At 42.6% G+C, this 25,995-nt stretch overlaps 1 protein-coding gene across 1 annotated transcript in view; it reads right to left on the reverse strand.

Annotated features, from left to right (window-relative positions):
- The window catches only part of ELOVL6 (ELOVL fatty acid elongase 6), a 78,022-nt gene that overhangs the window by 16,192 nt on the left and 35,835 nt on the right, over window positions 1-25,995 (reverse strand). Inside the window, exon 2 of the mRNA XM_061355215.1 lies at window positions 9,347-9,478. Within this exon, the coding sequence (XP_061211199.1) occupies window positions 9,347-9,478 (132 nt within the window). The remainder of the gene's footprint in view (window positions 1-9,346; window positions 9,479-25,995) is intronic.

A 25,995-nucleotide genomic window follows, 5' to 3' on the forward strand; every position in this document is an offset into this window, starting at 1 on the left:
TGTCCATTTTCTTCAGGGAGCTGTATGCAATAACTGGTGTTGTGCACTCTCTTTGGCTCTCCCCTGCTTTGAGCTTCTTTGTCTATACTGGGTCGTGCTCCTGTATGGGAGCTACTCCACGGCTCAGTCTACAGGCAGGCTGCTGCCTCCACTTCCCTGCTGCCTGCCTGCCCAGTGATGCTGATCTGGCTGGTTGCATGGCCATGCTGATTTAACTGGACTGGTGAATGATGCAACTAAGACAGCCTCTCCTCCACTTTTCTTTTTAATGACATGATTTCATTGCTCTCAATCACAAGGGGGAAAACAAAGACTGGGGAAGGCAGGAGTCCTTCGAGATAGCTTTAGTACTATAGAGTTCAAAATGTGGCACCATACTCTGAGCAGCTACTCTGCTCTGGGAAGCCACTGAAAACGCATTTCAGATGCTGGATTGCAACTCTCTTCTGTATCTTGTTTACAATATGGTTCTTTTACAGAGTGATAGAAAATCCAAGTACTGACTCAAAAGCTTGGAAATACACTTAGGCTATAGTCGAGAATGCAGCAGGAACCATATGAATGCCGTAGTAAGTACCATGCCTGTTATATATGCCTGCTATATATTCTCTCTGTATCCATGCTCTGAATAACAGAATTGGGTGCCTCCAAAACAAACTTCCACAAATAGTTACCATTTCTGCAGGGGCATTAAACCACCAAGAATTTAACACGTAAGTCCCAATAGCAAAACATTTCTTCTAACGTCTTGCTGCCTAGCTTCTCCTCGGCCTCTCCCCCTGCCCATCTTCTGAGTGGGAAGGAGAACACATAGGTCTTGCAGCTCACACACAAAGTCCTCCCTTGTTCTTCCTGAAGGTGATGGAGTCTCATTTAGGGAGGAGTCCAAGCCACAACATTGTTGAAAAAAAAGGGTAAGAAAAGTGGGAAATGAGGAATAACATATTTTTTTTTCAGTGTGGCGCTCACCCTAAAACCTGGTGGTCAGCAGTAGTAGAAGTGTTTTATAATGGGGAACTCTAGCTCTATGTGCCACGTGTCAGCAAAAGTTGTGCCGATCTTCAGTTTTTATCACTTGTTTTGGCAGAAGACTTTTCTTTGGATAAGTTCATTCTCACTCTGAGGTTTGGGTTCAGTCCTATCAAAATCCCAAAGCAAAATTTGACTGAATTCCCCTTCCATCTCTAAAAAAGACCCCCATCACTGAACTAAACACACAAGCCTTGCCTTTCAGACCTTCTACTGTATCTGATCCAGATGTCTTTTTAGTAGGCCTTTCAACACAAATCAAGTTTATTTTTTTTCCATTGGGACCAAAAACCTGAAGCCAGGCCAGCTCAGAGTGATTTTAAAATTGTGCAAATATTTTACATGGCTCTAAGAAATAATATATCATTTGTGCAGGTTTATATATCCATAAGCATATGCATACATGCCTGGGTGGTTATTAGTTTCCCATGTGATAAATTTTGGAGAGGGAAATGAGATATTAAAGTGACAGCTCGCTCTGTGGCTTTCAAGTGAGAGCAGATACTGTGCTCCTTGCATGAGCCTTTTTTTTAGTCCTCAGCAATAAATCGTTCAATGTGGGGCCACTCCCTTCAGCCCTTCCCTCTTGTTGGCAGATTTCCTCCTCACAACTCACCTTGCTCCCAAAACCACTTCTTTGTCCTTTTCATTGACAAAACTGGAAAGAAACCAGACTCAACTTATTTCCTTCCCTCTCCAGGGACCTCATTAAACATACCCAAACAGTGACATCTCTGCAGGGCTCTGGATCAATGGGCACTGTCATCTAGAGATTTTAATCACATTAACACCACAGCAGAATAAAATCCATCTGATTCTCCCTTGCTAAAGTGGTAAGCTCAACAATTTTGCCAATTGCTGCAACTACTACTCAGAATGCTTATTTATATGTGTGGATAAAAATCAATCTAATCTACTGCAGCTACTTACTGTCTTCCAGTCCCTCCTCACGGAGCCTGAATTCCCTCTCCAGGAAATGCAATTTGATCCCCCAGAGCTGCCTTCTTTCTGTTTGGGATTAGCTATATTCAGACAATTCAGAGGAGCAGAGTACAAAAATAATCAATAAAGCAAAGCTCTGTGGTCCAGTGGAAGAACTTGCACTGCTCACAAAGCATAGCAGAAAAACAAATGCCAGGGCTACATTCCCACAAGTGGTCTTTGCAACAGAGAAGGAGGTAATTGGTGGAGGTAAAAAGGGTTATACTTGCATAGAGTCCCACAGAGAGCGCTCGGTGGCTAAACAAGGGCCACTGGGTTTTGGTAGAGATAAACAAGGGGCAGTGGTCAGGCTGAAGGGCAGCTGGACTCCATCATTACCCTAGGAACATGAGAATAGCATAAACTGCTTACAGGGACACCCATGTAACCATACACTGCTGAAAAACATGTTGCTGTGTTCTTTCAGTGAATAAAAACTAATTTTTCAGCTCTACCTATGCCTCCCTGTGCCTCATCTGACTTCCAAAGAGAGTTACAAGCTAATCAATAGTAATTACCTATTATCCAGCCTAGCCCTCCTCAGTGTGCCGTTACCTGATGCTGCTCCCTGATTATCTGACACATGGAGGGTAAGAACTTGCAGAAACAATATTTCTTGATGAAAACTGTTACTTCCAAAGCTATAACTCACTCTTCCATCACTAAACAATAATTGGACCTTTGCTGCAGCAGAAGATCCCTGGCACCCTGTGAAGGCTGTATACTCAGTGAGATGTTTTTCTCTCATGAAACGGTTCCCAGTTCTTAGATATTTATTTCAGTAAGTTTGGACGTGGCTAAATTACTTAAAAGGATGGGAAAAAATCAATTTTAAACTTCAGCCCTGTGTTTGGTGCAAAATCTCATGAGAATTAAGGAATCCATCTCAGGATTTCTAAAGTAGCCCATGAGGACTCATAAGCATAGTGTACCTCTTAAGCAATCCTTAATGAATGCTTCAGGGGCATTTGCACTTGTTCCTGTGTCATTACTGGAATTATTCTCAGTATCCAACATTATCTCAAGAAAATTTTAGAACAACTGTAATTCATTGCAGTGATTTAAATGATAATCCAAAAAAAGAAGCACATCTATTTCTGTTGGATAAAGATACTTACAGGATCAAATGTATCAAGTTGGTATAGTAACTGTCATGTATAGCATTTAAATGTATGTATTCAGGAGTTTGAAATTATCCTAGGCAAACAAAGCCAAAAAGTAATAAAGTAAAAGATTTACCAGAGAATCAAGGCAACCAATGGCAACAGTCGTCACTAAAGCTGTAAAGCAGGCAGATAACAAAGTAAGCAAAATCTGAGTTACAGGAAAAGGCTAGCGTTTGACAGAATAAAGAAGGCTTAAAGAAGCTAAAAGTTATAATGAGCTGCTCAGATACACAAATTTAATGGCAATTACAGGCCTGGAGCCACTGGTCTTCCTTTTCACTCTGTCCTCACCAAGGCAGTACTCCTGCAAGTGCCTAGAGAATTTCAGATCTCAGGGATTTGCCTACACTCAGTAAATAATAAATATGTATTTTATCTACTTAGCAATCCAGGGAAGATCCTGAATGGTAGAATCATGAGGATGCATGTTTAGAAAAAGTTAAACTTGTCACAAAATGGACACTCACTTGGCACCCAGGTGCAGCCCTGTATGTGAACACTGCTCTGTTAGGCAGTGTTTGTTAACATGCTCGTCTTCAGATGCAATGCTGGATTTGATGGGTCATGCAAGTTAACACCTCTTGGTGTTTTGTTCCCACTGTCTCAAACAAGCACAAGCTGTTGCAGACTTACTCAGAAGAAAATACACGGAGACTTCTATTCCCCAGAGATTTCTGCATAGGGGAGAACCTTTTACCAGGCACACTAACCAAGTATCAAGGCTCAGTAAAATGCAGAAGTGCTGCCACAGGAGGACAGATGGGAGGTTTAATTTTTTTTGAATGAATTATCTACTTTCACTCCAGTACAATTCCCTTCTTAAGCAACCAGACAGATGTTCTGTTTTCCTCAAATACACTTCTCAGTCTGCTCCCCATTTAAAATGGAGAGGGAAAGTCTCACTCCCGGGGGACTCTGCTCTGAGTACTACATTCATGTTGCATGGTGGTGGGTGAGGGCGCCTGTCAGCTGGGCCAGGGTGATCTCATGAGAAAGATACAATCCAAACTGACTTTGTCAACATTCATTGATTGTGAGAGTGAGGGGCAAAACAAGCACAACAGCTGCTTTCCAAATAACATATTGAATTCACTTTGCTAAATTCAGTTTTCCAGCAATAAAGGCAAACAAGCAAGCAAGCACAGAAAAAAGTTTTTAAAGGAAGGAGGCCCATCTTAGCATTGAAAAAAAGAGATCCTATCCATATCTCCTGTAGAGCAGCATTACCCATGCCTCACAGTGGATCCTTAGTTTACTTTTAAATAGGCTTGATTAGGTAAAAATAGTAAAATCAGTTTACATCCAAAATTACTTTGATGGACACAACAGAGTCCACAGCAGTAGCAGCAGAGTGAATGAAGAGGTGAGATTTCAAAATTGGATGGGCACAGCACTTTGTCATGTGGCATCAATTACAATTCCGGGAATAGAGAGATTTGTCATGGGATGATCTTCTTAGAATAAATAAAGCACATACTGGAGATACATCTTCTAGACAGTACTTTGCTCCTCTTGGTCTATATATCTTTATCACCCCTACACTGCTTTTTAATGGCAGCTAGCATTTGTTTTGTAACGTATGAATACACCCAACATAGCACTGTTTGCATTTTCCTATTGGGATTACAGTACAGCTTACAGAGAATAGATTTTTCTTCTTAAACTGGTAAAACTCATCCAAGGGATTTTTGTCTTCTCAACAATCATTTTGAATGCCTACTGTTCACCCAACTTTCAACTTTTGTTCCAAGCTGGTAATGAAAAGATCTTTCCAATATCTGTTATATAAGAAAATCACAGAAGTACATAAGGATGAACATGGTAATATAGAGAAAAATTGGTAAGTTGGTATATATTAAGCATTTTACTAATTTGGATTCTGAGAAATGTCCTGCTCAGGATATGCCTTAACACTTTACAAATACAGGGACTACTTCACAGGGAATTCACTTGCTTTTAGATTTATAGAGAAGATTATTAATTCATCTTAAATGCTGCTTATTAATTGTAATGTTATTTGGCAAATATTGCCCTTTTCAGTAATTAATATTCTCTTTGAATCTACTGTCAGGACCTTTATAAAAGTTCAGAGTATTTCAGGATTTTCATGGATTGCTCAGCAACATACAAAATTAAGTTGTGTTTTAATCTCCATGACAAATGTATGTGAATGGCAGCTCTTGAGACAGACATAAATTTGAAGCGTTTTTCATCAATTTTCCCACTTACAATCATGATAACTAGTATGCATTTCCAGTTTGCTTAGGACTGAGTGCCTCACATGAAGATGTGCTTTGGACTGCCTTGTCAGGAACTGTCTGTGGAACAAGCACAAACCCTTCTATAAAATGCTGCTGTGCCTGCAGTATCAAATCAATCTCCTATCAGTCTCATAAAAGTAAAGTGAGTCACCTTCTTTCAGTGAGCCTGGTTGGTTTTGCATTTCAAATATAAGACCTTTATACTTTACTTTTGGGGCTCTGCTTAGCTTTGTGGCAGGCAACTAGTGACCTTTTAGCTACATTTGATACCATTCCTACTAGTCTGAGAGAAACTGTTTCCCAGGAAGACAGACATCCGGAAAGCCTGTATTGAGATCAACTGACTTCCACCACTGCTACACAGCATAGCTGAATTTAGGTTAGAATCTATGTAATCTCAGGTGATGGTAATAGTTATGGCTGCGTGGTTTGGCTAGACAAAGAGAAATCCCTCCTCTGCTGCACCAGCCATAGTTGGGCTTAGCCTCTGCCTACAAATCATTGCACCACATTGGATGTTTTAGCGTCTTCAACTCCCATATCGACGTGACAGCTTTCCCTGGAGAAGACAACCTTTTACTATTATTACTTAGTGCCTTGACCCTGAGACATCTGTTGACAGCCTCTTAAGGATGGAGGGCAAGTGAAAATGGTGACATACTGCTGTCTTGTATGAAGATGAGGTGATCAAATACATGTTTAAGCTCCTTGATAGTGATGATACCCATACAGAGACTCTACAGACTATAAATGGAATTACAAAAATCCAGCTGAGAGGTAATGAAAACATGAAGTAATGACTTTTTATCCTCCTGTGAGAATCCTGGTCTCAGCTTCGCTAATTCCTAGAGATGCCAGCATGACACTTTTGATATGCTCCCAGTAAAATATTCAATGAATGACCCTAACTTTATGTTCAAAGTCGCATGAATATAAAAGCGGCAACTCAGATTCAATGTGTTTTTGCAGATTTTTATCCCCAGGAATTGTTCAGAAAAACAGGGCTGACTGTCGTTTTCATGTAGAGGTGAATCAGCAACAGTTTCCTTGGGGTCTGATGAGAATGAAAAATGAACTTTTGTGTCGGCTTCATAACAGCAGGTTTCCACTGACACAGAGCAGCAGATTGTTGCTACCTCAGGACCTCAGCAGATAGCCAGGCTGGACAAAACCATTTAATTCAAGTGTAGAAAACAGAACAAAAGACTGAAAACATTTCAGGCAACAATAAGCTGTGAATGCTTGAAACAAGTCAACAAACCTGCTAGTGAGAAAAGAACATCCAACCCAACAACCTAAGGAAAATATCCCAAACTAATTTCTCTGCCAAAGATTTCAGAAGATCATGTTTTCAGAGTAGTTTCCAAGTGAAAAGAAGGATTTACTGTCATTGTTCCGACAGAAGTTTTCACTGAGGAGTGGTAACCTTTTTCCAGAGACAAAATGTTCAAAACTTGTCAACGCTTCCAACGGGAAATAAAACTGCTTTTCTGCCTCAGAAATCCTGCTGGCTGCTGGTGTTGACATAAAAGTCATTCTTGACCAAGCTCCTGAATGCTCAACAAGCTCAGTAGGGTGGTGTAATTGTTTTGTTTATTTATAAGTGTGGCAAGTTTCCTACTGTAGCTGCTACCACATTTAAAATGATCTTGGCAAGAGCAAAGTGTAAAGGATACATTCTGAAGAGGGACCGTGTCATTGCCTGGCAGGCAATTTTCTTTGTTTTGTTTTTCTTTTAAATCCAAACCACATCTTTCCAGCCTCTGCTAAGTGTTACTATTTCTGACGATTTTTGAAGCAGGTATAATGGTAGGAGTGTTAGAAGGGAGATAAACAAGACTCCAGAAAAAAGCCTCACACTGACCTTGGGGCATAAAATTGAGAGCTCTCCCTGCTGGCTTTTCTTCCTCAGCACAACCATTTAAGGCAGACCAATACATTACTTAGAATTTCTGCAAGGTATTGTAAAAGTAATAGCATTTCAGCATCCCAGAAAGCCAAAGAGGAAGTCCTTTTTAAAGTTAAGGAACATTTTTCTGGATCCATAGTAAGCTTACAGGTAGAACACTGCCGTCTAAATCTACCTTCACCAACCTTAAGAGGAAGCAGAAGCGTCCTTCAGGACAAGCACATGTAAATGAAACAGAGTTATGCCAGGAGCCAGGAAAAAACAAAAAAGACCAAGTTACTTGGAGTGTCCCTCTAGACAGCAGTTTCACAATGTAGTGTGTATTCTTGCTAGGTTATGATTTCAGGAGGAACTTAATTAGTGAAATTGCTTACAAATCCTACACTGTGAAACTCAGCCACAGATCCATCTCAATGTGATTTTAAAACTCATCCTAGACACCTTCTGCAGAGGGCAGTTCTGAAATAATGCTTCTTCCCCTTGGAAGAATTAAACTACAAAAGGTTTGTGTTAAATCAGCTATTTCTTAGCATCTACATTCAGTAAGAAAGTGTTACTGGAATACGCATTTTGGGATCCTGCTGCCTACAAATCACTTTACAAACTGATCCACGAATGACATGCCATCTAGAAACCAGTTCAACAGCTGCTGAAATTCAGCCATTTCTGGAACAAACGGTGACAATTGCTTACAGGATGCTAACAGCAAAACTGCATTAGACACACAGGCAGAAGTACAGCATCAAATGCAACAAGATGAAAATTATAAATCTTCAAAGCAGTTTCTGTCTGCACCAGGATGTATTTTTTTAAAGGTACTGATGACCTATTAAAATCAAGCCAACATACACTTCTGCTGTTACCACATCCCAGCTGGATGAGACAACTTAGAAATACAATTTATTTCCCCCTGCCAAAGTTTTAGAAAGTGTCAATGTGATAAACCAATTTTGGATGAAAAAAAGAAAGCAAACTTCTCCATTCATGCTTAACTTTAATCTGTAGAAACTCACCTCAAACTATTCCCATCCTGTGAAAAATTATGCACCATTCACAGCTGCACAGTAAGCAAACCTGTTTTATGCACTTTAGAACTAATATAATTGGCAATTACTATATTGACATTTGAAAAAGTTGCAGGTATCAGTGATTGTTAATGGTTTGCAAACGGTTTCTATGCAGTTGAGTGAACTATAATTTATTATTTCCAATGGGCACTGAAATGAAAGATAATCTCAGGTCTTCTGTGTACCATTATTAGTGAGCTGTACCACAAATTCATGTGTTTTTAAGGGCTATTTTATGAGCATTTGTTCATTGCTCATTTATCTTCAGTCTCACTAAAAATTACCATATTAAGTAGATAAAGTGGAATTCAGTTTTACTCTTGACTTCAACAACTATCAAGAATCTGAACCTGACTTTCCCCATACTCGATGATAGGGCCTAAAAATTGCCTTTCGCCATGAAGCCACCCTTCTGCTACATTCACAATCTCTTTGTGATAGAATAACCAGAAGCCAGATTCTGAGTACAGTAGCCTAATTTACGTGTCATCAAAGCAGTGACTTTAGGTTTACATCACTCTAATGGAGATTACAGTCTTGACTAAATATTCCATATATGCACACATGTAAATGCAATAATAACTGGTAAGTGAAAAAAAGAGTAACACCTTAACATGCTTATTTTCCTTTGTAACTTGCATAGTAAATTTACTGCAATAATAAGTGCTTTTTCTTATGTCCTCACTTTATTGTCATCTTTGTTCTTCAAGAAGGTTATTGATTTCTCTCCTCTTCAAATGCTGTGTGATCTGGCAAGTCAAAGGGGATCGTTTCAGTGATAGGAATAGATCAGGACATAACCCTGAATAGCAAAACTAAAGAAACACCATTTCTGGGTGAGCTTGTTGTCACGCTAGCAGTGCTGCTGTATGTGAAGAACCTCAAACCCTCACCACAGACTGTCAAAGGCAGTTGGTGTGAAGAAATGCCTACCTGAAGACGGCAAGGCTCAGGGACCAGAGCACTAATGGCTTCCTCAGTTCAAATTTTGCTCGTTTGTTCATTAGGTGCCGACCACCAAATATAAAGGCAGCATACAGAGCTGAAAACAGGAAAGATTTCTTCCTGCAAAACAAAACCAAAAAACACCTGTCAAGTATTTAATTAGCATTAGATAGACAAGAGAGTTACATCTAAATATAACTGCCAAGGGCTTGTGTGTCTCCATGAAACTCTTTCAATGACCCTCCTGCAGCACAGCTGAGGTTACTGTTAGTGTATGAACCTACATGCCTGAACACAGGGCCAGGTCCAAGTGCAGGCAAAACTGATGCTGGGGAAGCTCTGAAAAAAAGACAAACAGTTTTTGCTCCCATTCTTCCCTGGTTTCTGAAGACCGAACTTCCGTGAGGAACAAAACAGATACTGCAGAGCCAACACACTTCTGCAAGCACAACACAGTTGATACGTGAACCAGCTGATCACATTTTGTGGTCCATTTATCTTTTTCATATCAATTTCTGTTTCCTGCAGGCTCCTTACTACCTGGAAATTTAGTTACCCATTGTTTCCTCCACAAAGGCACTTAACTGCATCACAACACGAAGAGCCCCATGAAAAGCGGAGAACTACAAGAAGTCAATAGCCCTGTTAAGTAGTGACCATGCTGGGTGGCACTGCCCTGCTGCACAAGCCCTGCCTGTGAGCACCAGTTCAGGAAACCCAGTGACTGTGCTGAAAGGCCAAGCACAGCCCTCTTAAGGAACTTCAATGACACTCTTAGAATTGCAAGTTTTATTTTTAAAACTGCCTGATAGTAGTCCAGCTCAGCAACAATCAGCAAACACTTGAACTCTGCTACTACAACTCATTGTCAAACAACCATTAAAAGTCAAAAATAGACTCAGATTAGGATTCCTTCCCACACAGCACAATAATACACTGACTAAGACCTAATGATCTACAACATTAACGGTGGCCTAACTGTATGGATATACATTTAGGAATGGATTTTTCTCTAAAAAATCTATAATTATATTCACAAGTATCAGTGGACTATGGCTTGGCACCAAGAGATGCTGGCTCTTTTTGAACCCCCCAAAAGAAACACAAACACTCTCAATAAAGGTTTAACTACTTCACTGATATCCCAGACAAGGTGGCAGTGAGCCACAAGATCTTATGTTCCTTATGACACTGGAACCCCAAGATGACACAGCATCAGACCAACCTGTGATCAGGGCATGGCATGCTGCCCAGACTGCCTGTTAGGGGCAAGGCTCACCTGCATTGTATTCTGTATAGGATTTTCAGTTGGATGTTCCTATGAAATTATGTTGCTTCACCTCAAGATAAAGACAACAATGTGCTTGTGGTGCCTGATAGTGCCAAGTAAGTGCCACCTCCAAGCTATTCCATTATGATTAGCCAGCTGAGGGTACCCCATGGTAAGGGTTATGGACAGGACAGGATGGTTCTGAAGGTCAAGCAGTATGTGCTGTACAGTACGGCACAGCACCTGTTCAAGGCAACCGGTGCATGGATCACAAACTCCTCAGTGGACAAGGGTCCTCCCATGAGGATACAGAAGCACATCTGATTGGAAGCATGAAGAAAGCACATGCAGCCTTCACTGGTAATAGTTTATGTGAGTCTGAGAGCTAAGTAAAAGCAAAGTCCAAAGAGACAGGCATGTCATCATACATGCAGCAGCATGCCATTTTCTGTCTACTTAGAAACTCCTCTGTTTCTGCTGACATGTTTATAGCTCTGTGTTTCAAAACACAGGTAACTGCATGAAAATCTGACTGCTCAGTGCTCTGCACTAAGAAACGAAGACCTAGTGCCTGTGGTCCCCTGGGTAAGCTTTAGCATCCATGCTGGCTACAAGCCCCTGGGTAACTACCGAGTGAGTGCCCTCTCACCTTGTGCATTGAGATGGTCTCATTGCATGGCACTATTTATAACAACCATGTTTTGAAAATGATAAAGCATAGATTTATTTATTACTCATATCATAATAAAGAAAAAAGCATTCATTTTCACTTCTATGTTCTTGATTTTCACTCAGGGAAGGGGCAGAATTACCACATTTATCAAATCTGACTGAAGTTTAGCTTGGTTGGAAATCAGTAAATATTTGTTAACCAGTTTGGGTAGTGATGAACCAACTCAAACTTGCTCATACCAAGCTGCCTAACTGTTAAGACAGGATTTATGGGATATGGGACAGGAACAAACTCTCAGTGTGAAGTTGGACTGCATTCCCACCTCCTTCCTTCTGCAGCCTCTTCAGCAGCAGCCTGAGGAGCAGCCCACTGCCAACCTGGGGGTGAGTGAGGGAGTGTGGTGGGCTGTACCACAGTCTGCAGTGCTGTCCTGGTTGCCACAGGGCATCAGGAGAGACATCCCCTCTCCATGTTCCTGCCCCTTCAGTCCCATGGAATCTGGGCTTACAGTGCTCAGTGCAGACAGATGGCAACGCACACAACGAGGTACGGAGACACTCGTACACGATATATACATATGGTCATTCAAGCGAGGTCATGTGCAGGGACCCCAGAGGAGGTACCCTGCAGCCCCATGCCACAGGGTGGGTGCAAACCCCACGGCACTGCAATGGGAAACCCTCATGCCAGAGGCAGGGCAGGTCTGTGTTGCACTGGTCCATGAGTGGAGCTCCAAAGCAACCAAAAACACTGCAGGATGGTGCAGGGGAAAAGACCGCAACACAGTGCTGCCACGCAGCTGCCAACAGGATGTGGGCTGCGTAGGCTGGCACAGGAGGTGGTCAGGATTTAAGAGCAGTAGCTAAAGGTCCTTTGTGGGAAGGCAGGCAGGTACGAAGCTGTTCAGTTCTGGATCAAATACAGCCAAGACTTCAAAGTAATGGTTTGACTTCAGTTCCAATTCAAGACAAAAAGACCAGTCTGAATGAGTCAGCAGCTCAGGACTGTGCTCTATTTGACTCCCTTCTTCCTGGGTAAGATACCCTACATCTTCGTGGGCAAGATACCCTCACACCAAGTAACATTTTGTTTTGCTTCTTATTACTGAAATTATTTTTGTGAGTTCAGTCTACTGAGGTCAATAGTTCCATTATACTAATTAGAACAGATAGATTTTAGGTCAATTTTAACAGCTTTGTAATGAGTTCAGCAATATTTGCAATGATGATAAATGGTATTCCCTCAGCATACAGCTATACAGATGTCTTGGTGGTGGCAGACACAGGAAGACTTGACTGCACGCATGATGTGAACTGCAGAGAGCAGCTGTAAGCTGTTTCAGACAAGGAGGGACGCAGTAGTATCATCTCCTATCAGAAGTAAGCAAAATATTGAATTACTGAGTAAACTGATTTTGAAATTATCACTCTGTTTTGACACCTGCTGACAACTTCTCATAACTTTCTGCATCCAAAAGACTTTGAATCTTCCCCTCTGCAGCATAATAATGGTTAAAAGAACTGGGTAGTGATGTAGTTACAAAGGAGTTGCAGAGCTGCGGACTCTTAAGATAATCTGTTTAACTGCATTAGACTGGTATTAACCAGCTTCTTACCAATGTTTTTTTGATGGATTTTCCTGAAAGGTTCATGCCTACATTCCGGTTTCTGGGCTGGTGATGCAAAGCAATGGTGATCTGACAGTATTCAGTTACATTTGATATGGTTTTACCCAAAGGCAGCTCATACCAAATGAGCCTTTTCGAAGACAGAGTTTTGGAGTTGTTCTGAAGCACTGTAACTTTTCATTACTATTTTCTGAAGAGAAACTAAATAGAGCAGAATGATAACAAAAAAAACCCAACCAACAGAAAAACCACCTTGAAACAAAAAAAAAAAAGAAGAAAAATCCCCCAAAGCAATTCAATAGCAAAACTCACATCCAGTAACTTCAATGTTAGCACATTCGTATGTTTGTCTTCAGTTCTGTTCTGCAGGATAACATGTAGACATAAAGACTGGGCTGCCAAATCCTCCACATTTTCCTGGCATTTCTGTTTCTCACAGTTGTCTCCCACCTTCCTACATTTTCAGACTTCAGGAACTAAGTACTCTCTCTACTGAATACAACTCCATGTTTCCCTGTCAAAAGTTGCCAGCTCCTTCCCCCAAAAGGGAATTTTCTGGAGAACCTATAAATGCTCTGCTTGGACTAGGGGTAACTAAAGAAAGCAGGGCAAGAGTTTGGGCTACAGGATGAAGATGTGAGGCAGATCTTCCAGGATGCTAGCACAGAAGTGGCTGTACCATGAGGCAGTGGGACAGGCAGAAACAGCTGGCATGATGAGAGAAACAGAAGAGAAAGGGTCAATGGTAAGCATGGAAGCAATTGAGAGTGGCTGGGGTCAAGAGGTGGATGTGAAGCTGGGACAGCATGGTAAAGAAGGAGGCTTGTAGTCCCTTTACTGATGAAGCCCCTGCAGTAATGCTTCTTGCACCCATGTGCACACCAACAGGCTCAGGCTACCCACACTGAACACAGAGCTTTGGTCACTCTCCTGCAAAAATCCTGCAACAGGGGCAGGTAGTATTATCCCCCGGACCACAGTCTGTGGACTCTGCTTGTCCCTCTGCACTGTGTAAAGGCAGGTGATGTGTTTTATTGAGGATGGATGAAGGTTTGGGCACTCAGAACCTGAAATTCTTTACTAGATCTTCCCCATGGTAGAAGAGAGACAGGAAGAAAAGAAAATTGAGCAGAGGGAGGCAGAACCTGGGGCTGATAAAGGAACACAGAGGAAAACCACCCCACCAGGAACAAAGCTTCTCCTTGCTTATAGCCAGGGAGTCCTACCCAGGAAAGCCCTCTCAGGCACCAAGGAGTGACATGCAGAGATCAACCATCCAGCCTCAGGCAGGAAAATACAACATAGAAAGGAGTAGCAACAGTAAGCAGACAGCTAAGGAGTAAGAAATCCTGACTCCCCCAGAAGTACGTTATTTATAAAATGCTTCAAGTGTAAGAATTACCACAGCATTCTAAACCAAGGGGCCAAAGCCTCAGGGTGAGCCTCAGGTGCAGTAGCATGAGACATACCAGCATCTCTGATGCAGAGTGAAATAGCCTTGAATATTGCAGTGCTGCTGAAGGAGGTGGCTTCAGCCCAGACACACTGTTGTAATTTTTTTTCCCCTGAAAATAGAATCCTGAGTCATTATTTTAGAGTTCTCTGATGTTAATGAGCAAACTGAAACAGAGATATGTGCTAATAAATGTAATATTTCCATGGGATTTTCTTTAATCATTAAGGAAAACCTTCGCAGAAATGCACAAAGGACAACCTTATCATACATCTTTTAACTATCCTCTAACATGTAATACAGGATTATCCTCATAACAGCATTCATTAGGAGGGTAGTAAAGTGAATCAGTGTTAGCCCCCTCTATTTACATCCTACAGGGATTTTAAATGATTTTTTTTAATCAGGATGCATTTACTTTGCACAGACAGAGCTTGTTCTTAAGCTCATTACCACTTCTTCATATGCTGGAAAGGGAGCATAAGAGGCAAAAAAAAACCTAAACCACTGCAGTTGCCAGAGCAGAGTGCTTCTGGCAAGTAAACAGGCAATTTCTGGCTCCCAGTGTTTTCTTTTGGCCTTCTTCATCATCATTTTATTGACTTAAGAAAACAGATTTTACTGTGAGAAGAAAAAAAACAGAAAAGGATCATCAGTAAGATGAAAGGGACTTTTCTTACCAATTTCTCTCAGCTTTCAAGAGAAAACAAAAGCAACCACTTATGTTTATAATTGAAACTCCTAACCTGAGAGTCTAATTAAAGCAGGTTAACCTGACCAGTGCAAATCACACAGCATATCCATGTCCATAGCTTACAAGCAGTGACTGATAGCCTTGGCAAAGTTACTTTCTCTCTGGTGCTTATTTAAAAATCACACACTCTGCATGTATAAAAAAGGGTGTGAAAACGCTTCTCAGTCTCTCAGTGTTTCTATCTCTGAAATACTGTCAAAACAAACCTTTCTCTCACTCTTCCCAGATATGATTTTGACAGAACCAGCAAAAAGAGATCTAATATGTGGCTATCCCAGATCTGCATATGAAAATATAACCTGCACTCCCAGCTATGAGTTTGTGCAGCTGTTTCCTGTTGACCCTGCAGCCTTAATAACAGAGAGAGAAGGACATGCATAAAAGGAAGACCTGTCTGATACACACAAGCCAATGCAGCTTGATTTATTCCTACAGCTCAGTATCCTTTGACATTTATATTTAGAGCAGTAACGACGACAGTCACACACACGGGTGACTCACCGATGATGGTCTTTGACGTAACAGGCTATCAGAGAATAAACAGGGATGTATCTCATACCAATCTGATCCCTTGATTTCTAAAACCTGACTCCCAAAAGACCATTTCAGTCTCCTCATGACAGGTAGTGTTGGATACGTAGGTCTGTGCTCCCCACAAGGCACCCTGGAGAAGAAGGGTCAGGGCCCCGGGAGCACATCTCAGGCAGGGACTGCTATTGCCCCACGTCTGCCTTTTCTCTGGGGTCCTGTTCCCATCACCCAATTCATGTTGCTACTGACAGACAGTACCTGTATCTGTATCTGTCCAACTCCTTAACCCACAGAAAGTAAGGAAACGCAGCACTGGGAGGCTGCCAGAAGGACTGCTGCAGGAACTTTCCCAGGCTCAACTTGGCCAAGAAGGATTTTCATATGTTCCTCATGCCCCGTAAGTGCTAATAGCAGAGCTGAGGCATAAACGCTCAGGTCCCCTGTTGCCCAGGTCAAAGCGGGAAAGGTGAGAGCTACCAAGCCAGATAACTCTGAAGAGTAGAGAAACTGCAGGTGTTTATGGTGTATCATGAGGTCACAGCCTGGTGTGGTCCAGCTGAAGGGCCAGCTGGAAACAGCCCCAGGTCCCAGCCAGCCAACCTACATGGGCATCTTTCCCAGGGAGCAAGGGGCTGTCCCCAGCCAAGCCTTCCCCCACATCACATTTAATCAGACCCAGGAGCAGGAAAGCACTCCCAGGGCATGCCATCGGCAGGGCAGGTAACAGCCCTAAAATTACAGAGAAGAGAAACAAGGGCATAGCAGTGTGGAGGCACTGGGGAAGATGGCTCATGTCCTGCACCTCCCTGATGGTTGCATTTGCTCTGTTGAAATGTGTTTGCCAGTAGTTTGTCATACTCATGCTTGTAGAATATACATGTTACAGAGTACCCGCTATAAACTAAAATGGGTGCAGCTAGGGATGAAAACAGCAGAAGCGAATTTTGCTTGCTGTCCCTTTGCAATGGGAAAATGTAAGAGAAGCTTAAGGGTGAGAAATTGAAACAAAAATTTAGGGACAATTTATTTTTATTTGTTTTCTTCCACACAGAGGTGGCAAACTCCATTCGGAAGTATATGAAGTCCTTTGCTCTTTCTAAGCCTCATATTGCCTTAATTGAACAAACCATAAACCCTTAAAAATCCATAAGCTACAATTCCAAATATACACAACGTCACAAGAGAAAATTACCCCTCAAATGGAAAGGGCTTCCGAAAAGAAACCAAAACAACCCCCAAAACTTTGGGACTTGAAACCAGCTTGCCAAGATTTTGCTATCACTGAAGGCAAATTAGCTTCCTCTCTAACTCTGCCCCGGATTTCCTCTGCTTTTAAGTTATGTTTTGAATGGTGACCCAATCAGTGCAGATGGCAGCTGACAGTGTACTCACGATGATGACAGCCATCTTCCAGTTTCCACCTCACACGAACAGCAGTGCAAGTTGTAGCCCAGTGGGCTGGATTGCTGGGGTGAGCCCCATTGTACCCTTCTACCCAGCTAACACCATTCAGCCTGTGCCGAAGCCTGCATCGCCCCATGCTCAATGCCTCCACTCCTCCCTAGGGATGGACCAGCATCTGACCTACTGTTACTGACACTGATCATAAGTAATAACCATTTTTGCACAAAGCCCCCAAGATTTATGTCACCAGAGCTAAGAACTGACAGTGTTCCCAGAAGACTCAAGGAGCCTACTTGCAAAACAGTGACCATCGCTGTCCCTGTTAGCAGTCTTCATAGCAGGTCAGTGTAGTCAAAGAAACTCCTCCTGTACTGGAAGCCTCTGCTATATCCATCTGTATCACCCTGACAACATACCTAGTTCTTAATACATAGACTTGATGACAAAGCAGGGTGTCTCAGTGTCCCCTTGGGCCCACCATGTGTTTCTCCAGGCTTTGCTGGGTCCTTCAGGCACCTCAGTAAAGAGACAGCAGAGAGCAGGGAAACTAATGTAGGTCATGGGCACTGCAGTTCTGATGAAAAGCTACAGTACTTTCACTTCTAATTCCATCAATGTAAATTTAAACCTCTGGCCTCCACAGTAAAGACCTGGAGCTAGTAAACACAACTGCAACTGAACTTGGGCCTACTAACCTACATGGCTACCAGCTGAAGTCACTCTGTTTGTATGCACATCTCACCTAAAAGTGGTTAATGAAGATGCTAGTGGAGGTATGTCATAGAGACATAGCATGAAAATAACTAGATCTCCATAATGCCTTACTCATTTGATGTGCTTTATCTGATCAAATCAATCAATGGTTATGACATCTAATAAGTTTACACTTACACTTACATCAGTGTAAGGCCTTCAGATCTGGAAAGACCCCTGAAGCAACTCACATATGTTATTTGTATAGACAAGTGCTGCTTTTCTCACTGCTCAGAGGACAGACATTTATTTAACAGGACACAACACAACACTACAAGTAACACATCAATACAAATACATTATTAAAGCTACCTTTGCCCCTGCCTCTGCAGGAATGCCTATGCACCACAGTGGTTATGATCAGCTCTCTCCACATTTGCAAATGCAACTTGTAAATAGTCTAGGAAATAATGTTTGTTGGACCTAATATTTAAGTAGGAAAAAAGCAGCAATTCAAAATAAAACACAGAAAAGGCAGGGATTACAATCAGTGTGTTGTTTTTCTACCTATCCTCCCTGAAAGACATTCCAGTGGATGCTGCTCCCTTCCAGCCTTCTGCAATATAACCTCAGAAAATGATGGTGCTACAACTGCCAGCAGATTGCAAAACACAAACAAAAACCATTCTGATTTTCCTGAGAGCATTCCCAGCCAAAAAAGACATGCAAGATTCTCCTGTGGAGCAGAGCACAACCTTAGAAGCAGGGCAGCCAAAAGTAATGGACAAATGAGCGTTTACGGCTAGGGGTTGGTGACCACCTTATGGAAAGGACCACATAACTCTCTCAGTGCTGGAAAATATTAAATTATCCCAGAGGAAACCAAACTAAGGGGATGGATGATTGAAAAGCATAATGAATTAGAATATACACTTACACTTCTGCTCCCCATCTAAAAACCTAAAACAATATGGACAGATCAGAGCAAGCCAGCTACGCCATTCTGTGGCCTAGATCTGATTAAAAGGGGATACTGGGCCCAGTGACATTGCAGTAATGGAACTGTGGAATAAAATGTCTTGCTTTCAAACCCTGTAAAGGCTCACATGCCCTGTGGAAGAGAAGGGGGCAAATGGAGTTCATAAAAAACAGCATTTTGGTAGGGAAGCAAATGGAATAATATTTTTCAGCATCCCTGCATGAAAAAAATCAGGTCATCTGAAGAGCAACTGTCTGCTCTGACTGGTCCTGCAGTACTTTTTGATACATGATGTCAACGACTGCTTGATGTACCAAATAAAACCTTCAAGGACATCTGACCCTTGTCTGGTGGTGAGAGATCAAGTGACAAAGGATGCTAATGGAAACACTGCCACTAACCTGGACCTAGCTCCTGACTGATAAGAAACTAGCAAAATCCAGGAGAAAAATGGGGCAATTTGGCCATAATCTTTTCAACCCCCTCTCTAAAACAAAGAGCCCTGATAAACAGCCATTTCCCTTCTTAGTCACCTGGGAAACAGGTCAGGACAAATACAAAGGTGTTTCAGCAAGTGCTCGAAACTTGCAACAGGGAACAATTCAGAGTAGCTAGGAGGCAGGTTTACATGCTGCTACCTCAGAACACAATGCTTTGCAGCTTGCCCAACACGTCCACCAGCAGAGAAGCCAGCTATGCATTAGCTCACTACCTTATCATTAGCAAATGGCATTTCCATGAACTAAACCTTGCCACTACTTATGTAAGGGTTTCATGATTAAATGGTATTTCCATGAACTGAACCTTGCCACTACCTACGTAAGATTTTTATGCCTTCCATTCCCAGTGGAGGTTTCAGTCCCCAAACTAATCTGCTAATAAATTTCCCAGTACTTTCAATCCATCATCATTCCCATGTTATTGACCATGACCTATAGCTTCTTCATTAAATCCAGAATCGCTTTACTTGAAATCAGTGAAGGAAGTACCTTTAAAGCAGACTCTTTCAAAGATAAAGGAAGAGGAAAGCTGGCCTGGATCCAATTAAAATTATTTGAGGAGAGAACATAAAACACCATGAGAAATACTGCAAGTGATAAACCAGTAAAATGAATTTTCCAATTACTGAGGTTTCAGGATCTGATGCAGACAAAATTTAGAAGGCAGAATGACATTCCTAAACCTGCAGTGGAAATGAAGATGGGCCAGAGGAACATAAGCAAACAGTCTACATTGACCAGCACCCATTCCTCAGCTAAATGTCACAGGCCAGCTGGTTTTTGGGTGTTTCCTGTAGACATCCCACCGGCACCGGCAGTCCTGAAACAACTGGAATAAACCAGCAGGAGCGGCACAATGCAGTACAAAGTACACGGCACTAATATAGCTTATCTCTATCCTGTCAGCAATATGTTTGTGACAGCTTGTTCGGGCTTTCCACCTCTGCCTACACCTTCACACTTGGCACAGGCACCCTTGTCTCTCTCTCGAGGTGGCAGGACCCGCCAGCTCTCCCAACTAAAGATTATGGATCTCTCTTTTTGCTTTCAGCTGTGAGGGCTTGGCTGACTGCATCCTGCCCTTAGCCACCCCCTCACCTAATTAGATGGTATACTAAACTGCTTAGCAGTATTTCACTTTCCATCGTGGTATAAAGAGTACAGGTTACTAAAGGATTAGCAAGTATAGCATTAAAGTGTTATATATACACAGAGAGTTTTCTGTTCTAGCTCCTGCTAAATCTTGGTCACAGGGAATCTGTTAAAAGATAGCAGATGCCAAAAGGCAAGTAACCACAGAGAAACAAGGTGATGAATCTTGACTACAGTAGCAGTGGCTGCATACATGACACCGTGAGAAAGAAACGGAGCATTACCAGGACTGAGCAGTAACTGACATTCAGCATTTCTGGACAGGCAGACAAATGGAGCAAAGCAAGGGAACAGGAATATGTTTTTCAACAATTCAAATACAACAGTAGTCAGAATTTAATGGCCACGGCTGTCAAGGGGCAGAAGGGAGGACCAGATTACTGCAACTGCATAGGAAAGCCTGTTAGCATGTCAGTAATACGGTTTCAGATATGATTTTTTAAAACAAAAAATTGCCACCCACAAAGGTAGAGAAATTAAATAAACGTCTGACCTTTGTTTTTTCCCAAAGGTCACATAACCAAGATTTGTTTAAACATCTCCAAACATGTCCCTTTTGCTATGCTTTTTCTCAATTGAATTTCCTACCACTGATTACCTCCATAACTTGTGGATTCTGCTCAACCTTCTCTTCATGGCAGGTTTGCTAAGTTATGGCTGGCCTATAAAGAGGCCTTTCATTTGCAAAGGGAATACAGGAGTCCTTTGGCACCTGTGTGCACGATCTGATGGGAAACAGAGAGGGGGAAGAATGTGAAAGATACCATTTTCCCTGAAAATGCCCTGAGGTGCTTCAGAGCTTTGCAGTGCTCCCACCACAGCCTGTGCCTGCAGCTGAACTAAAGTAATGCCTAGGCATCAGTCACCCTTGCTCCCCAGCACCAGCCAGCCCCATCACGCAACTCAGACATACTGAGAATGGGCATCTCAAAGCCTTCTTGCTAAACCAGTGAGATTCAAGCACCTACCAGAGACTCCATGGGCTGGGCACTCCAGTTTCTGTGCATCAAGTACACATTAACAATAGCTTGCTTTTACAAGCCTCTATTCTTGGGAAAGGCAAATGCTATCTCTTTGAGGTTGGTAATGATCAACACAACTGCATATTTGCCTCCCAGCTAACCTAAGTGCTCAGAGAAAAAGTTGCAACTCTGTGTATTCAACAAGTTTTTCCGCTTTCATGATACCCTAGAGCAAATGGCAGCTGGCTACTGTTCACTGCTTTCAGTTTTGGTTGTTGGCTTTTTTCCCTTTAGCTGTAGCCTGCTTCAAGATTCATGAATGTAAACACACTATAAATACATATCAGAGAGTTTCACAGTTACACTGTGTCTGAACTGACGTTTCACTCTAGCAAAAGGCAGCCAGTGTTGGAATTCAAAACGCCAAGGGGAAAAGGTTTACTCATGTTTTAAGGATCTATGCCAGTGAATCCCCTCCCACCCAACTGCCATTTTTTTTTCTACTTTATTTTAATTTCTCTAGCTCACTGGGACTCTGTCCCACTGAAAATAAAAATATTTTGGAGACCTTGACCTGCAGCAACAATGACTGAAAACACAGACAAGTGCCCCTGTGTTTGCTTGCATCCTGGACACAGCACTGCTGTGTTAGGGCCAACTCATACCTGCACTGCGAGTCAGCAGTAATGGTCCTGGGCACCACCTCTGTTTTGGTGTTCTGGGGCCCTGAGCTGCTCTCTTCACATGGGTCAGCACAGCGCAGGGCTGCAATGGCTCACACGGAAATTTCCAGCACAACCTTCCATTTTCTAGCCTGAATCACTGAGGAGATTGCATGTACAGAGGGACAAGCAGCAGAAAACGCCTCTGATGAAAAGTATTCGAGTCCTCTGTCTTTTACCAAGAAGGCACAAAGTCCACGTTCAAAGTGCCTTTTGGTTCAGCAGTTTCAGCCCCGTCAGCAGCACAACATCCTGCCGGGCAGAGGCCCTTGGGAGTGGGCAGAGCCCAGTGTGCAGCTCCAATGCCTCAACCAGCAACCCCAGCAGAGCTCCTGCATCCCTCACCCAAGCACAGGCTAGCAAGCATGATAGGTTGGGCCAAGCAAAAACACAGTTTTGTGATTCATTGCAAATTACTTGTTTTCAGCCTACAGTTTAAGTTTCAGTCCCTCTAGCTACTTAGTGTATCAGCAAAAAGAATCAACATCTCCCTGCCTTAGATGTTTAGCAATCTCACACGATACTGATGACTTGTTCAAAGTCGTACCAAACCTGCAGTTGCAAAAGCTTGCTCTTTTTTGGGTTGAATTCTTATAAATACAGCTTTGAACTTCTGTCCACAGTTCTGAAAAATGATGGATCCGTGCTACAGCCACCACTCCACCCACCCCGCCCCACCCCTGGCAGCTTTTGCCCTAAATAAAACAAGGGTGTTACATGACTACAAACCAGATGATGAACCTCACCAGTCTTCAGTCACAAGAGTACCAGTCCTTATTACTTAAATCAGCTTGTGCTTCTTTCTTCTTCTGTCTTTGCATTTAAATATTGTGCTGATATAAACCAAACTCCCTGTAGGACTGTAGGATATTTTATCCATGTCTTAGATGTGCTCTTGTTTGCTTGGATGGTGGGAAGAATAAACACCACTTCTGCTTCCCACTCACACCTGTTAAATAATACCAGTACTAGATAAAACCCAAATAATACTGTTAATACTAATACCAGTAACATGCTAAATGGATCTCTTAAATAATAATTAAAGTAAACAGGCTTACTCACTCAGCAGGCAAGTAAGCAAGAATGAGGCCCCATATAATTGAACCTTAACCCAACTGCACTGCTACATTTGCATTCACAGAAAGACTGTAATCTTTGAGTAAAACTATATTCAAGTGATTTGGCTAAATTTGGTGCTCACAGGCTGTGCTAGACTGACACCTTTCTGAGAAGGTGCAAGAAAATGCATTGGTTCTATTAGACTTCCCTAAACCCTGTGGATGATGACAGGAGGTGTTAATAAGCAAGAGTTTGAGAGCTCCTGGAAACCAAGAAAGAGCTGCCCATCTGAATTTAGGGGCTGCAGTTATCCAACAAAGCAATGGATAAATGTTCTCAAGCAGCTGCTTCTCTTTCTCACTGTGGTATGCTGAGGCATTTTAAATAACCACAGAGTGGCTTAAAACATAGGGGTGGCATATTAAGCAACCTTCTGGCATATGTCCTGCAGCCAAAATTAAAATGCGAAGTCCTGGTACGAAACTAAACCAACCTAATAAAACTAAAATGTGGCACAATACAGGCTTGATGTCCTGAGATGCTGGCACGGCTTCTTCCTGTATACTAGTCCATTTTGGACAGCATGAACAGTCCTACAAAACTCCCCGCATGTGGTGCTCCCTGAACCCAACAGTACTAGGGCTCCTCCATACAAGGACAGATCCTTCACTGTTTAGTTGGTTCCCCAGCAAAATTCATGAGCTCTCCAAACAGCCTCTCTGGGGGCACAATTTTAGACCAAAAGCTGTAGCTCTTTCCTCATGCATGTCAAAGCTGTGTGAGATGTTTCAGCACCTTCATGTCAGCAGGGGCAGCTTTCTCCAGCACTGCCTGAATGTTCCAACCCCCACTGCCTCTTAACGTGTCTGGGGGAAAAAAAGAAAAAAGAAGTCTCTTGCCTTCCACCAAATTAAACATTTTACAAAACAGTAAATTCAGATGGGGAAATATATGGCTCTGGTGGGTCTCAGGAAGAGGATGGCAGCAAGAACACTGGGATATTAAAGTCCCTGAAGCCAGCTGCCAGTAACGGGCACTGACCACTGCTCCTGGGACTGCAAGTGTATGTTGCATGAAATAAGCCCATGCTTTATGCTGAAGTTTCTAAATAGTTGTTTTCATGGTGTGCCCCGAGGCAAAATACAGGGCTCTGATGTCCTTCCTGAAGCTGTCAGGACCGGACTAAAGGAAATGGAGGAAAACATAGAAATAAAAATCTGAAGGACTAAATCCAGGTCGTGGCTGTGAGTTGGGTCAACCAGCTACATAGTGAAGGCAGATCCTTTTCTTTCTCTCTCCCCTTCAATGCCAGACTTGTTTAACTAGATTCTCCTTGGTGAATTTTCTTTTATAATTAACAAATGAAAAGGAAACATGCTTCTCTGCATTTAAAAAAATACCGCAGTTGCCTTATGCAAGCCAATTCCATTTTTAAGACTGGGTAAAGACTTTGATGCCTCTGCTTACATACAGTCTTACCTTTCAGCCTTGTTAAATTTGGGATGGAGAGGGGGAATGAGGCAGTGTCTTAAATGATTGATGATTTCTGCATTCATATGAAATCATAAACTCTTAACAGAATAACAGTAAGAAACGGTCTCTCGCACGCAGGCTGGGGCAAATCTACCACAGCAAACACAGCAGGTGGTTGATCTCACAAGGTCTGAAGGATCATCTTGATCCTCAGTGTGTGCTAGCTACACAAGCTTTAAATTAAAAGATCTGATGCCTTACCCAGGCTCACACAACTTTTCCCTGCTACATGTCTGTTAAAAAAAACTGGCAGGTTGAGTTTGCTCTCATGCAAAGGGGAAGGTGAGGAACGTACATAATCTTTCCACTTTTCTTGGCACCAGAACAAACCTGCAGACGCCAGTCACTGCTATGCGTAGGCAGGAAGATGACTCCCAACCATTAGGATATCCAAACTCTGGGAGGCTCTGCTTTCCAAGTGCAAAAAGGTTTACCTGCATCAAAGATGAGGCTTAACAAGTTTGGAGGGAAAGAAACATTAAAGACAGGTGAGGGGCTGCATGACCCTGCAGGTCCCTTATAGAACAGAACTGGGCTTGGGCAGTCCTGCCTGAACTCCATCACTTCCAAGATGACTGTACTGAAAGTGGTCACTGGGAACACAGACCAAGGAGAAGAAAGGCTCGATGGTGGTTTGTATGGCTGGGTGTGATGCAAGGAGGTGGCAGAGAAGCCTCACCTCTTGCATGCAAAGGTGCATGCAAACCTGGCACCTTTAATTTGCAAAAGCTTCTCCCTTTCACTCCCTTGCAGTGCCAACACAAACCTCCTGAGGCTGCAAGGCTGGGACTTGTTGAGCAAGATGTACACAGCATCCCTCAAATAAGGTCCCTGATGAGGCTGGAGCAGCTGCAGCTGCTCTGGCAATTGAGGCAGCAGGGATCCCAAAGTGGCCCCTGACAATCTACTAAGCCTGCCTCTAGCACAGTGCTCTATAGACCCAGGGGTCTTTGGCTGCGTGGTTAAATGCTGTTAGTTCAACCCAAACCAAATAAATTGAAATTAACATTCCTTTGGGGCTGACTCATAGAAGAAGTGTAGTCTTTTCACTGGCCTGTACTTCCCTTCCTCCACGTGCTTGTCTCACTGGCAGAACAAGGAAGCATTGCAGTTTATCAGAGACCAGGCTCTCACACAGCCCCAAGCCATGCCCAACTTTGCTCAGCACTCTGCATCCCTGTAGCTACACACACAGTTTAAAGGGCTTTGGTTTGAAAGGCAACCCAGAGCAAAATGTTTAAACACCTCACTCGGAGAACCTCACCAACCTGTGACCATGCATGGATTCTTCTTCATTTTCATTTATTTGGCTGAAATGTGTTGCT

Source organism: Neopsephotus bourkii, unplaced genomic scaffold, assembly GCF_033783945.1.
Source record: "Neopsephotus bourkii isolate Nb327-2 ecotype Australia unplaced genomic scaffold, CSIRO-AGI_Nbou_v1 NB_787, whole genome shotgun sequence".
In the NCBI taxonomy this organism is placed as follows: domain Eukaryota; kingdom Metazoa; phylum Chordata; class Aves; order Psittaciformes; family Psittacidae; genus Neopsephotus; species Neopsephotus bourkii.